This window comes from Ptychodera flava, chromosome 5 (genome assembly GCF_041260155.1).
Source record: "Ptychodera flava strain L36383 chromosome 5, AS_Pfla_20210202, whole genome shotgun sequence".
Lineage (NCBI taxonomy): Eukaryota > Metazoa > Hemichordata > Enteropneusta > Ptychoderidae > Ptychodera > Ptychodera flava.
In genome coordinates, this window is record NC_091932.1 from 10,224,429 (window position 1) to 10,237,466 (window position 13,038).

The 13,038-nt window shown below is 37.6% G+C and overlaps 1 protein-coding gene across 1 annotated transcript; it reads right to left on the minus strand.

The window, feature by feature from the left end:
• Nucleotides 1–279: 279 nt before the first annotated feature.
• Nucleotides 280–5,219, minus strand: LOC139132474 (uncharacterized). Its single transcript, XM_070698804.1, has 4 exons — nucleotides 5,205–5,219; nucleotides 1,606–1,792; nucleotides 896–1,159; nucleotides 280–638 (listed from the first exon to the last, which is right to left on the minus strand). The coding sequence occupies exons 2-4, from the start codon at nucleotides 1,742–1,744 to the stop codon at nucleotides 514–516; spliced, it is 528 nt and encodes a 175-aa protein (XP_070554905.1). The 5' UTR covers nucleotides 1,745–1,792; nucleotides 5,205–5,219; the 3' UTR covers nucleotides 280–513.
• Between the last annotated feature and the right edge of the window lie 7,819 nt (nucleotides 5,220–13,038).

Here is a 13,038-nt window from a genome sequence, read left to right on the forward strand (position 1 = left end):
GTCAACCCAAGGAACATGTCAATTAAATATCAAAGTTATCAGATGAGTTCTATGAGTTTTTGAGAGAAAATATTTTGACCAAATACAGTAATAATTCCCCCAAATTACAAAATTGTAGATTTCACCATAATCACAATATATTACATATGATAATTGCTGAGAATCTGTATACAAAATTTCAGAAAGATCTAAAGAAAAAGAAATTTGACCAATAATGGCAAAATTACCCAAAAATACAAAATTGCAGATTTCATCCTACTTTGAATAAATTACATTCAGATCATAACTAAGAATTTTTCTTCCAAATCTCAAAGCTATCAGATGAGTAGATATTAGATAAGCTCCATGTCGCTGACAGTGGAGCTAAAAACTGAAGCAGTGAAATGTTTTCGTTCTCAAATTGTTTTAAAATGAGCCTATATGGGTGGTAGATCAGAAAGGAATTGTACAAATTTGAGAGTCTGAATTGTCATCAATGCATGTTCTACCTCAAAACAGAAAGTGGGGATTTTCCTATTGGCTTTCCTCACCAGAAAATGTTTGCAGGATTCTGGACGATAAGCAGGCATACTGGTCGGCATCCTTTTCTATTGCAAACACATCTCGGCCTGTCCGCAATACTGCAACTGCTGTAGAACCTGGAAAAATAAGTCAGAAAGAATTGTGAAGATGGTTATATGGTAAACAGATTAACTAAACGGTCAGCCACTCATCATTTTTCCATGGGAAGCAGTCATTCCGGACATTTAATGTGAAAATTAACTTTTATCTTTTTGATGAGCAACATTTCTGATCACTGTCTCTTGTGTATTTTGATTGATTAAACTATCATTTTTACATACCAGGCTATACCAAGGTAACTCTATCATACTGTTTGTATTGGTTCACTACACACCTGTACCACTGCAGGCATCCAAGACCATTGCATCTTCAGAACTAAAAGTTTCGATTAAGATCTCCATCAGATCAATAGGCTTCTGAGTCTCATTTGCCACTGTACCATCATCATTTCTCACTTTAGTATCTGCTGTGCAAGACCAAAAATTGTGATGTGACTCCTTCTCTGGCATGTTGACTTGCTCCATAGCAACATCTCCTGTCACAGACCAATAGCCAATGAGCACGCCATGAACTGCATTGCACATGGTAACAGTAGAACCTATGAGAAAAAAAAACAGTACAATTGAAAGTCAGACCTGTAAGCCAAGTATGCAAAGTCTAAGCCTTGCACATGACTGTTTTACTCAAGGTGATTTCATAATTATTTATGTATGTTTCTACCAACATTTACTTAAGAAGGCTCTACCTACAGTATTTGAGTTAAATTAGGGTAGGGGCTAATACACAGATGTAAAGCTTTCTCAAGACTCAAAAATCCTCAGAAATCAAAGGGGAAGGGGCACTTATACATGAGCAGAGGCTTACACTTGGACAAATATGGGTAATTCATTCAGAAAAGCCCTATGTCTTACATAGTAGTACCTACAAATGCTGATTTCCTAAATATCAGAGGTGCCATATTAATTAAATTAGAGAGAATATTTAAACTTTGTGAGACTGGCAGGAAGAATCAGATATAATTTTCAAGAAGATTCTACCATTTACCTGGATAAGTGTTTACATAATAGTAGCCTTTTTCAACGAGTAGTTGGCTTCCGCTCATTATCTCAATGATATCTTTCATCTCCTCCACTGAACACAACACCACCAAGTTGTAAAATGGAACATTTTTAACCATGTTCATCGAATGAAGTGTAATGCAAAACTTCTTCAGTTCTTCTGGGGTCCAGTCCTGAAATGTAAGTGTCAAAGAGTGAGTACATCCCTGCACAACTATAGACAGAGCAAAGAATAGTGTGTGAGACACAATCTCTGGACATTTCAATTTTGTTATTATCAATGGAACACATGTATATGTTACATGCTTTGCATTTACAAAAACCAAATACTACTAAGTAGTATACTTAAATATTATCAACCATTATGCTTGTTTATTACTGCTTATGTTTTCTATCACAGTCCCTCCACCGGACCATGTTTCTATCAACTTATAGATGCATCATCATTTCAACACGAAATTCAAAGTTTTAGTATGAAATACAATTAATGTTTACTTCCAATGTTTGAAGCATGCAGTGTGCAGTGCTGAGGTTGAGTGAGGCAAGGAAACAGTCAACCATAGACAGTGGGGGAAGATCCCCCTACTGTCTATGGGTCAACCTATTTGCAACCAAGCTGATATTTATTTAGTAAGGGAGCATGGGCGGTGGAATTTGAGCGACAAATGAAAAACGTAAAAAGCGACCCCCCTCTCCAAATCAAATTTCTAAAATTTGACCTCCCCACCTCAATTCATCAAAAATTGTAAAATGTGACCCCCCCCCCCCCATGATAAAAAAAAATTTCATCAGATTTGATTCATTAACCCTTCGCACCCTGTGGCCCTGGGCTGAAGTTTCCTCACATACTAGAGAATCAACATTTTTGGTGAAATGCCAAAATCAAATTTTTTGCACACACATGAACTTGTAATCGCTCTAGTCTAATCAAGTACACTAATATCAATAATCAAGAGTACATAAATACGCAGATTTACCTAGTTTTATATTGGAAAAAAATTATTCATAGTTTCCATATAGACAAGATAGTGAATCAACATTTCGGTGACATTCCAAAATCAAATTTCTTGCACAAACGTCCACTTGTTACCACCCTAGTCTAATCAAGTAAATTAATATCAATAATCAAGCGTACATAAATACACAGATTTAACTAGTTTTGTAATGGAAAAAAATTATTCATAGTTTCCTCTGACAAGATAGTGAATTAACAATTCAGTGAAATTCCAAAATCAAATTTCTTGCTCACACATGCACTGGTAACTACCCTAGTCTTATCAAGTACATTAATATCAATAACCAAGAGTCTATAAATACACAGATTTAGCTAGTTTTGTATTTAAAAGAAATTATTCATAGCTTCTCATAGATTATGTATGGAGGACCTGTGTATTTTCTATTTTGCCTGGGAGTTCTTGTGTGTTATCACTGTATACCTAGGGAGTCCAAGACGGGAACTTTCCAGAGAGATTTTTACGTTGCATGCTGCACTGGCACTGGAAGGTTTGAGTGTCAGCATGTGCTTTTTAAGTCAGATATTTCTCTATTTTGAGTCTTACTCAAGTCAGCAGATATGTAAAGAAACCGGTGAGTGGCAGAGATCGAATTTTATGCAGATCGGACTGTTTATTTAAACCCTACGCCATCCTCTACTTTAGTCGATGGAACGAACATTGCTCACACAAGTGAAAGCCGTGCCGTATATTTGCAATATACGCACTGCACGCTAAGATGATAATATCACCACAAGTTGAAAGCTGATCTTTCTGCAGCAAATTGTGTGTTAACTGTGAACTTTATTCCGTTTATTGAATTCAGTCAGATGTCTGAGATTGTCATGAGAACATTATTTATGATCGTTCCACTGAACTTTTGTCGATGCGCAGAGTTAGCAGAGGAAGACTTCAGATTAGTTCGGCACGTCCTGACCGGAAGTAAACAAAGAACTGGACGCTGCTTAGCAGTGAATTGCGTGTGTTGTCGCCGACTTTCATGTGCAGACATTACACGGGACTTACAATTGTGCTCATCATCGAACATTTAGTTAAAGTCGCGTGTGAACTATTTGTGTTTCCCAGCCGCGTGGTCAAGTCTGAGGTACCTCTGCGGTAACGTTAAGTTTCCATAGAAATTGTTAAGCATTTAGAAAGGGTTTGAACAGAGTTTTGTTCTGAAAGTGTGTTCGACTCCTGCCGTCGGGAGGTCGATCAGTACGGTTACTGTTACCATGGAGTAATATTTATAGTTTTGAAGTACGGTTTTACTATTTTATATGTAGACCCCGATATTTGACACAATATAGTAATATACAGAAGTTGTTTGTTACATTATATGACTGTGTGTTGGTTCCTCATTTGATGCCCCATGCTGTGTAGCCCTGCGTATACAGGTGTGTGCACATGTGTTCCCAGCATTATGTGGCCTCTACCAAAGCCCTGCAATGGTCTTTGAACAGACTTGAGGTCTCTGCGGCCTGGATCTGGACCGCAATGAAGACTAAACGGTCTTTATGGCCGAAATTCTGCTCTATTGGGGCAAAATCCTTTCCCTGCCTACCTTTACCTCCTAACCAATCCCAGAAAGATGCGATTGACTTCTCCTAACGTCCAAAACCACTCATTTTCTGAAACATAACATACTCGACAAGTTGTTTACCCATGGAGATCCCCAGTTTTGAATCTCGCTGCAGAGACCCCAGTTATCTCCACAGACCGTTGCAGGGCTGTGGTGGAGGCCGTATACACCAGGAACACACAGACCTGAACTCAGGGCTACATGCTGTGTTGCTGCTCTCGGACTTGTTGGCCCTGTTAGAGAAATAAATTTGGCTGAGCTTCGGTCGGTTATTATTCTGCTGTCTCGAAACATCGGTTACACAAGCAACATTTCGGTGAAATTCCAAAGTCAATTTTGTTTTCCATAACTCAATACAAACCTTTGTAAAATTTTACCCCCCCTTTCAATCATTGATTGTAAAATTTGACCCCCCCCCCTAAAAAGTGGTTTTGCAAAAGTCAACCCCCCCCTGATTTCCACCGTCCCCCCCCTGCCCGTAAATAACGAATGCTCCCTAATATGGTGCAGTCATGCGGTCTTGCAGTCATGGAATAAGCTTGCTCTTTCATAATAAAAAGTATTGACACTTGCTTCAGATCCATAGTCGCATCAATCACCTGACAGTTTGCGCTGGCGCACACAATGTGCCAAGGGATGGTACACAGTCCCTTGCATAGCATGTGCCATGTAACCCTGCGTACAATGCTGTATGTTCCCGGCGTTATACGGTATGTGGTTGGAGGCGGCCATATATAACGCCGGGAACACACACTGGTACGTAGCTCTGCATGGCAGGGCTGTGTGTTACCGGCGTTACCACCATGTGGTGGGAGGCCGTGTAACGCCGGTAACACACAGCCCTGCCATGCAGAGCTAACTGGTACGCAGGTATTAATCACTAATGATAAAGCCGTGCACGGTCCCTCCACAATTTAGGGACTGTGAGCCGTGGCATATTGTGGGAGTTATGGCACGTTGTCAATCATGTTGACGATGATTAGTGATTAGGAAATCTGTAAAATAACTAACCTTAACGTAAGTAAGTAGACATTTTAGACGGGTCGGACGGAACTTCGAGGCATTTTACGGCACCATACTCTCTCCCTTCGACGCCACTTTTCCCTGGTCGGTGACACAGTGTTCGTGGAGAGGATGTCGCTGATGCATTGCACGTGAATATCAACAATGACAACAATCTTCTGTCAATGTCACTCAGTCGGTATCATCTCCGCGGGAGCCGAACCACCATACAATGGTCCATAGTCTTTTGGAGCATTTTAGATTTTGAAGGGTTGCGAGGTCGAGAACGGCAGTCGACCGGTATCGCCCTTGCTTGGTAAATGACTAGTCAAGACAATTTTCGACTTCCGGTAAACAATTCACACATCGCACCGTGTACACATCGCAACCGTCGTAGCTAGCAAGCTGGAACAGTCCGGGTCAGCTCCAAAATTGGAGACGCTATACCATAATATTTTCCCCCTCTCAATAGCCAATCAGCGGCCAGCGCGCCATCAGTAAAGATTGTATTTCCTGGCAACCTCCACATGCGTCCTTCGTTACGTACGCCATACTGTGTCGAACTCCCGCGCCGTATTCTGTCATAATGTCGACAGTTGTGTGGCCACTCTGTCAAAACACAATTTCAAAATCGCGTACCAGTTTTATTCTGGCTAAGACAACCAAACCCCATACATCGCTGTGATTCCTAGACTCTGGCTTGAAGTCGTGCGAAATATAAATCGTGTACCTACACAGATCGTTCAGAATACCCCATTTGTATCGGAGATGGCAGCGATACAAATTCTACCGTATGGGGAACAGTTGTGTGGCCACTCTGTCAACACATTTTCAAAATCGCGTACCATTTTTAGTCTGCGTTTGACAACTACAAAACAGGTATCGTTTTAAAGCTCTGACATTGCTCTTTTTTCTTGCAAAATGTTATACGCGTACCTACACAAATAACCTTTATAACAGTATTTCTAATAGAGATGACGAACATCCACAAATGATTCTCGGTACTTGAGCGAAATCGATAAACTGGGGGTAGAAATGAATCGTCATTATTTCGAATATTTGTTCACTAATCGGGCTCCTTGTTGGACATGACCTTCTGCAGTATATTTTACATTTATCACAAGGTCAAGTTTATCAAAAGTCAGTATTGTCTTTTACCACGCCTGTGGATGTAAATGGATGCACCATATCATAGTGAAAATGACTAGTTCAGTTTTTCTATAATATTTGGTTAGAGTAGTGTTTTGGTCATTTGGCCGTTTGTCAATTTGCCATCAAAATTTAGAGGTTCTACAAGGTACCTGCAAAAGTCGATAAAACTACCAAGTTAATCAGTGATGGCCAGTCCAATAATGCATTTTAACAAACAATGTCAAGAAAATCACCTTTGGCTATTTTCCTGGTTTAGAGTAGATTTAATGGAAAGCTGTAAATTATTGTCAAAATTATCTGAAAACACTTTGGTAAAATTGAGAATACTAAATTTTAGTTCTCATTGCCTAGATTGTCAGACTTGTCTTTGCCTTCTATGATATTATTCCACTAATTTTTTAAAGTACAAGTGATTTTTATCGCAATCATTGATCTGCACCATGAAAAAATTCAGAATATCTAAAATGTTCAAAACCCAAAAAACATGTGCAAGTGTTGTAGGCTTCTTTATCTTTATTTTGTTGTCACTCTGAATTTGAGTTTGATGGTTTCACCTTTATCAGCCATTGTAAGACAACTTATGATAATCAAGCAGGGTACATCAGGATTTGAAAGGTCCTTACTGTTGCTGTATTTTGTGAATTTTGCAATTACATGTATTGGTATTTAGCTTTCTAAGACGGGGTCACTAAAAAATTCATAGTTAGAGAGGTGGATTATTCAAGGTCGTCATGGTTGGCGTGAGGGGTATCAATCGAAATTACGGAGTTCACAACGCAATTTCTCCGACCTCACAGGCCGTAAATAATGACGGCTCCCTTATGCGCAATGCATTATGCAGTCCTATGATGCGAAATAAATTCCCGCGCCTGTGTGTGTTTTTGAAAATATAAGTTCGCGTATTCATCCAAATGCTTACATAGTTGACGTGTATCATACATAATCATTTGCCTTTAAAATTTAGACAAATACTATTATAGTGATTTGTTTCTCGTAAAGAAACAAACACTGGCAGCAAAACAATTTTGAATATGAACCTTGCTGTTGATGTTATTACGACGCGATTTGAATCGATCAAGAAACTTGATGCAGACGTGATTTTCATTGTTGATATAATGTACTTTCTTGTCAAAATTCTGCATAGAGTATACTGATCTGAAAACCACTGGACTAATCTCTGGAGAATTAGTTCAAGAAGGTAAGATGAAGATAATAATCGATAGTTAGGTAAACTCACAAACAAATAGATTGTTAATAGTGATAGATGAAAATGGTCAACCATATTTAAGATCAATACCATAAGTGTATATACATACAAAGTTGATTGTTTATCATACATTGTTATAATTTTTTTGCTTTGCAAATTTTGAGGTCAAACGACCTGTACAACAGTAGACAAATTTCACATTATATATGTTAGAATAAGCAAAGATTGCATACGTGGTCCTGTGGATCATCGATGTAGCTCAACCGGTAAGCTGAAGTCAATGCAGAGTCTGTGAAAAAAATGTTTTTATTTTCCTGGCTTCACAACTTACCTCAATACACGGCCGTGATTTGCTAGGTCCGTATATAATAGCATTATCTACGGAGGAAATGTCTTGTCAGTTCTTGTTAAGAATTTCATGGCTACGAGCGTGACCGCCATTTGGCTACATCTTCCCCTTGCAAAAGTAATAGAATGATTTCAAATATGTCCACATTATCATTTACTGTAAGGTGAGAAGAAAACTCTAGAATTAAGTACTGACGGAGATATTCCTCTTGTCAAGACCAAAGGTCAACGTGACGCTAAGTCGGGAAGGCATTCTGTGAAAGGTGAATCAGACTTTGGTGAGTGATGTTTTAGTTTGACCAAACATATCTTTGATATCATCAATCCCGTAAATATGTATCATATTAAAATTTCTACATTTGAATTACAGTTTTTGGAATACAAACAATGAATGAGGGGGTCTTCAAAGAAGTGTAGATTATTAACAAGCGTATGAACTCTGAATTTGAGGAATTAGAGCAGGTGTTATCAAATAAATGATACACCCTATTTACAAAGAAAGGGGTCTCACGTTGTCGAGACCAGATTCAGCACAGTGCAGGTAAAACATCATTAGTCATACCTCTCTGTTAATCCAGTTAAATCTAGAGTATATCATTGCCATAAGTCGATCGCCGAAGTCATTTAAAACAATGTCAATAAAAAACCGACGTCTTTCTGAATTCTCATCGCTTCTAAAAAGATTCGTGATTTTATTGAACTATCGTATTGCCAATTGTTTTAATTTTTTCTACAATGACAATAATTTACTAGATTTTTACGAGCTTTCTGGTTTACTGTTTACTTCTTAGTTAGTTTAATGAAAGTTTTATTGCATTGAAATAGAATTATGCACTCGAGGGAAAGGTTTGCTCCTGGCGACGAAGTCACATTGGGTTCAAGCAGAATCTGCCTGGCTCTATCTGATGGGTCATTTTAATATAAGACTCCAAGAAGGGGATAACAAATTTTATTTGCCTTTGTGGTTCGCAAGATTTAAAAAAAATGTCATGGCTGAAAAAGACAATCATTTATATTATGTCCACACCTTGGTATTACAGACCCGGCAATACCAAACATCAATCGGTTCATTGTGCCAGGCAACAGATACATTGAAATGCGACGTCAGTGCTTTGTTGAATATAATTGGTTAGAGCATAGATTCTTAATAATTTCAACATGTAAAAAAAGGTGTGCCGAAAACAACTTCTGTATTTTAGGCGTTGAGTGTAGATGTACAGGGGTGAACACACATAGTGAGGTGATTTGGCTGGCAGAAGAGCAGTTAAATTCATCAATTCGAAAGATTTTTGAGAGATGAAATTTTATTTTGCATTTGATACCTTGCTAGAGCCAGCCCTTCTTTACAAGTTCAACTTCAATTTCAAAAGCTCATTACTAACTGACATACGTTGCCCAAATACATTATAAATGCACTAAATGCATTATAAATGCACCATCCAACATCACCCCCCTCAGCCTCTCCGCAAGTTCTTCACCTGTAGTTTCAAATTCAAATAATCTAGTGAAAAGCCTTTCATGATACCCATCCGAATTAAACAATATACCATATGGTTAGATACTGGTTATAGCGTAGGCTTCTTTATCTTTATTTTGTTGTCACTCTGAATTTGATTTTGATGGTTTCACCTTTATCAGCCATTGTAAGACAACTTATGATAATCAAGCAGGGTACATCAGGATTTGAAAGGTCCTTACTGTTGCTGTATTTTGTGAATTTTGCAATTACATGTATTGGTATTTAGCTTTCTAAGACGGGGTCACTAAAAAATTCATAGTTAGAGAGGTGGATTACTCAAGGTCTTCATGGTTGGCGTGAGGGGTATCAATCGAAATTACGGAGTTTTCAACGCAATTCCTCCGACCTCACAGACCGTAAATAATGACGGCTCCCGTATACGCAATGCATAATGCAGTCCTATGATGCGAAATTAATTCCCGCGCCTATGTGTGTTTTTGAAAATATAAGTTCGCGTATTCATCCAAATGCTTACATAGTTGACGTGAATCATACATAATCATTTGCCATTCAATTTAGACAAATACTATTATAGTGACTTGTTTCTCGTAAAGAAACAATCACTGGCAGCAAAACAATTTTGAATATGAACTTTGCTGTTGATGTTACTACGACGCGATTTGAATCGATCAAGAAACTTGATGCAGACGTGATTTTCATTGTTGATATAATGTACTTTCTTGTCAAAATTCTGCATAGAGTATACTGATCTGAAAACCACTGGACTAATCTCTGGAGAATTAGTTCAAGAAGGTAAGATGAAGATAATAATCGATAGTTAGGTAAACTCAAAAACAAATAGATTGTTAATAGTGATAGATGAAAATGTTCAACCATATTTTAGATCAATACCATAAGTGTATATACATACAAAGTTGATTGTTTATCATACATTGTTATAATTTTTTTGCTTTGCAAATTTTGAGGTCAAACGACCTGTACAACAGTAGACAAATTTCACATTATATGTGTTAGAATCAGCAAAGATTGCATACGTGGTCCTGTGGATCATCGATGTAGCTCAACCGGTAAGCTGAAGTCAATGCAGAGTCTGTGAAAAAAATGTTTTTATTTTCCTGGCTTCACAACTTACCTCAATACACGGCCGTGATTTGCTAGGTCCGTATATAATAGCATTATCTACGGAGGAAATGTCTTGTCAGTTCTTGCTAAGAATTTCATGGCTACGAGCGTGACCGCAATTTGGCTACATCTTAACCTTCCAAAAGTAATAGAATGATTTCAAATATGTCCACATTATCATTTACTATAAGGTGAGAAGAAAACTCTAGAATTAAGTACTGACGGAGATATTCCTCTTGTCAAGACCAAAGGTCAACGTGACGCTAAGTCGGGAAGGCATTCTGTGAAAGGTGAATCAGACTTTGGTGAGTGATGGTTTAGTTTGACCAGACATATCTTTGATATCATCAATCCCGTAAATGTTTATCATGCTAAAATTTCTATATTTGAATTACAGTTTTCGGAATACAAACAATGAAAGAGGGGTCTTCAAAGAAGTGTGGTTTATTAGCAAGCGTATGAACTCTGAATTTGAGGAATTAGAGCAGGTGTTATCAAATAAATTATACACCCTATTTACAAAGAAAGGGGTCTCACGTTGTCGAGACCAGATTCAGCACAGTGCAGGTAAAACATCATTAGTCATACCTCTCTGTTAATCCAGTTAAATCTAGAGTATATCATTGCCATAAGTCGATCGCCGAAGTCATTTAAAACAATGTCAATAAAAAACCGACGTCTTTCTGAATTCTCATCGCTTCTAAAAAGATTCGTAATTTTACTGAATTATCTTATTGCCAATAGTTTTAACTTTTTCTACAATGACAATAATTTACTAGATTTTTACGAGCTTTCTGGTTTACTGTTTACTCCGTAGTCAGTTAAATGAAAGTTTTATTGCATTGAAAGAGCATTATGCACTCAAGGGGAAGGTTTGCTCCTTGCGACGAAGTCACATTGGGTTCAAGCAGAATCTGCCTGGCTCTATCTGATGGGTCATTTTAATGTAAGACTCCAAGAAGGGGATAACATTTTTATATGCCTTTTTGGTTCGCAAGATTTAAAAAAATGTCATGGCTGAAAAAGACAATCATTTAAATTATGTCCACACCTTGGTATTACAGACCCGGCAATACCAAACATCCATCGGTTCATTGTACCAGGCAACAGATACATTGAAATGCGTAGTCAGTGCTTTGTTAAATAAAACTGGTTAGAGCATAGATTCTACATAATTTCGATATGTAAACAAAGGTGTGCCGAAATAAACTTCTGTATTTCAGGCGTTTAGTGAACATGGTACAAGAGTGAACACACATAGTGAGGTGATTTGGCAGGCAGAAGAGCAGCTAAATTCATCAATTCGAAAGATTATTGAGAGATGAAATCTTATATTTTGCATTTGATACCTTGCGAGAGCCAGCCCTTCTCTACAAGTTCAATTTCAATTTCAAAAGCTCATTACTAATAGACATACGCTGCTCATATACATTATTTTACTCATTAATGATTAAAATGTTAACTTTCAGACATAGTTGCAAAAATGTTAGTCGTTGTTGGCATAAGTATATCAGTACAACTCGGAACATTATTAATACTATTAATGATGAGGAAACGGTGCAAGGAATCCGGAAAACAAAGAACGGACATTCAGCAGAGTATCAGAGAAGACCAGACTCCCATCTAGTCGAAAATATGAAACAGGCGGCATCTAAAGGAAGTGAATTGAATATCCAACCGGACTGGAACTTTACAATTTTGTTGCTGGATATTTAGCATTCTGTTCTTGAACGACAGGAACAAACGATAATCCGAAATATTTATTTCACTAAAACAACAAACAGAAAACAAAGAAGAAAGATACAAATAAACAAGTTCACACATATCACAAAAGGAGTTAAATCTTGAAAAGCGTCAACATTGCTGTAATCACTGTAATTCAGTAAAGTCTCTTTGGTTATTTATAAAAACAATGCAAATTTAGGAAATATCGTAAAAACAACTTGTTCCCGCGACATTGACTGGAATATTTTATCTACAAACGTTAAATGTTAAACGAAGAGAAGTATGCAGATATTTTGTCTCTTGGATCCTGTTTGTGATGCATTTCACATAGTTGTGTAACATGTGTAATTATTGCTGCGTTTAATTTTAAGGAAGCGTTCGAGTAGGCGATCATTATTCACAGGGCTCGTTATATAAACTGAGCAAATTAATATGTTTTGATGAATTCATGCGTATGTACACAGGACTATGTACAGTTTATAGCGATCGATGGGTTTGATGAAAATCTGCAATCCATTGTCAATTAGGTGTTTATTTGCAGTGGTGACAGTTATTACTCGAATCTGTCAATTTTCTATATTTGCTTGGAATATAAGCCTATGTTTTATTTTATCTAAAGGATTATTGGGGATTAATTTATACCATGCTACCAGGCGCCATTCCCATTGGTTTACAGCACATTCCACCGATGCTAAAATGTTGTTTTAGCAGTGCTAAACCGGGACCCTAAACTAGCATACAGAGTTACAGTTGAAACCAATAAAAGAAGGGTATTTAGCTAGCAGAGAAATTTTGGGGGTAATTAATAA